At 38.8% G+C, this 2,500-nt stretch overlaps 1 protein-coding gene across 1 annotated transcript in view; it reads right to left on the reverse strand.

Annotated features, from left to right (window-relative positions):
* Nucleotides 1-508: 508 nt before the first annotated feature.
* LOC138013150 (uncharacterized) overlaps nt 509-2,500 on the reverse strand; it is a 7,714-nt gene continuing 5,722 nt past the window's right edge. Inside the window, exons 2-3 of the mRNA XM_068860152.1 lie at nt 2,334-2,449; nt 509-1,542 (exon numbers count right to left, since the gene is read on the reverse strand). Of these exons, the coding sequence (XP_068716253.1) occupies nt 733-1,542; nt 2,334-2,449 (926 nt within the window). The 3' untranslated portion in view covers nt 509-732. The remainder of the gene's footprint in view (nt 1,543-2,333; nt 2,450-2,500) is intronic.

Raw genomic sequence — 2,500 nt, forward strand, 5'->3', positions numbered from 1 at the left:
CTCTTTCTTTGACCATACCTATAATAATACATTTTTGTGTATTTAATATAGTAGGAAAATATTCAATAATAAAACATTTTATTTGCAGTTGATTGGGTCAAAAACAAACTACGTCAGCTACGAAACAGGTACACAAAAGCAAAGAAGGCACCACCAAGTGGATCTGCCAGAAAGGTGCCCTCAAAACGAACAGCATGGCTCCTTGACAAATTGCAGTTCCTTGCTCCACATGTTGCTACAAGGCCAACTGTCTCTAACTGTGACTTGGTAAGTCTTTCAACATTACAGTTATTGCCTTAAAGAGCACCCAACATCAAAAAATCAAATATGATATCATATACTTTACCTTCGTTTCTCTACATTTTACTGGTACATTTTAATGTGCTTCATAAGGCATGTAAGAGAAAGATGCTGGCAATGGTTTGTCTCATGACCGATGCAGTGAGAGGTTTGGGCCTATTCCTTCGATGTCGTTATAATTTACTTTGCATTATAGTTTAGAAAAAACCTTGCCAATGTAAATTAGTTCTTGACATCATCGAAGGAATAGACCCATATCTCTCACTAGCTCGTCCATGGGACAAATGAATGCCAGCTTTGTTACTCTCTCATACCTCATCAGGCCTATTAAAAGTAAAATATAGAGAAGCAAATGTAAAATAAATGTTAGACATTTCACTTATGGAAAGAAAATTTTTTGAGGTTAGGTGCACTTTAATGGTTATGTATAGTCTAATGAGTTATCATATGATCCTGCCATGGAACTGACCCTAACTCAGACATAAAGTACTCAGTAATCTCCTTTCGTTGCTGCTTAGCAGCATGGGCTGGATTTCTAACTGAGCTCGTAGATAGGCCTGTAAGAGGAGGATCATTTCTCCAAGTGCCTGCAGTGATGGTGTGTTGATCTGTGTTTTCTATTTCTTGAGCACTTAGATAAGCAGACTTGTTGGTTTCGACCATGAAATTATGCAGACAACAGGCAGCTAAAATGAGAGTGACAACTTTTTCATCATTAAGCTTAATGGTTGTCAGAAAGACTCTAAACCTGTTAGCAAGAATGCCAAAAGCATTCTCAACAACACGCCTCGCTCTTGACAAGCGGTAATTGAAAATTCTCTTTGCCTTATCCAAGTTCCTCTGAGGATAGGGTTTCATAATGTTCTTGGATAGAGGGAAAGCGTCATCTCCAACTATATGATAATCTACTGGACTTGGAATTCCCTCAATTGTTTTAGCTGGTGGGATGTTGAGGGTGTTTCTTTCCAAAGCTTGCTTCAATGATGATCCTGCGAAGACACCTGCATCTCCAGCACGGCCAGGTGCACCAACATCCACGTACAAAAATTTGTAGTTAGCATCAACAAGTGCGAGAATTAACACACTGAAAAAGTGCTTGTAGTTGAAGAATTCTGAACCACTATTAGGTGGTTGCTGTATGGCTATGTGCTTTCCATCAAGAGCACCTATGCAACATGGGTAATTCCACTTATTGTTAAATTCACGTGCTACTTTTTCCCATTGGTCTGCTGTATCTGGTACCTTAAAAGAGAGAAGTTTTAAAACATTATTCTTGACTGTTTACTTGTTTTATCGTCACTAAAATATATTTCAGCCCTCTCCTACCCCAAGTACAGATAGTAGGAACACTGGTGACACTGGTCACGAAGAAATTGATGAGAACAACACTGGTGAAGACGGCCTACATGTATTTCCTTCAAAGGAAACACCAGAAGAACCACAGTCAACAAAGATGCCAATTAAATCACGTCCCAAGACAGCACAGAAACAACGAGAGGAAGAGGAGTTGCAATTGATCAAGGGCATTGCTAATTCTTTGAGTCAAAGTGCTAACAAAAAAGCTAAGAGTGCTCAAGGTGGCCAGTGTGAGACATTTGGTGCTTATGTTTGTGAAACCCTACAAGACCTTGAACCTGTGACTAGGAACATAGCACAACATAACATCAGCAACATTCTCTTCCAGGCACAAATGGGCACACTAACCCAAAACACAATGCATTCAATGTTAGGTCCACAGCACAATTCACCACCATTGGTGCCTGCACAGCAATCAAAACCATTTTCCAACCAACAGCACCAAATGATGATGCCACACCAAATGACTTTGTACCCCTCTGATTGGTCGACACAGGGACAAAGCCCTACCTGTAATAGATTTGATTAAGTGATGAGCATTCTAAGCATTTTTTAATGTTAATGTTGTGTTGTTTAACATTTACTATAAAAGGACTACAAGAAAAGGTTGATTTTTCATTTTTAATGTTATTGTTGTAAGTTACATTTCTGGCAAGACAAATAACCAAATACATTACCTTTAGATATTCTGTTTTCATTGTAGTAAACAAGGCTTCACAAGTGTCAAAAACTGCTTGAGACAACGTGCGTTCCCCCCTCCTGAATAGAAAAGCCAAGTCACTGAATTTTTCACCTGTAAAATAGGAAATCAGTTGCAATTTGACAGTTCTCATCAATATGTTGT

Source organism: Montipora foliosa, chromosome 8 (genome assembly GCF_036669935.1).
Source record: "Montipora foliosa isolate CH-2021 chromosome 8, ASM3666993v2, whole genome shotgun sequence".
In the NCBI taxonomy this organism is placed as follows: domain Eukaryota; kingdom Metazoa; phylum Cnidaria; class Anthozoa; order Scleractinia; family Acroporidae; genus Montipora; species Montipora foliosa.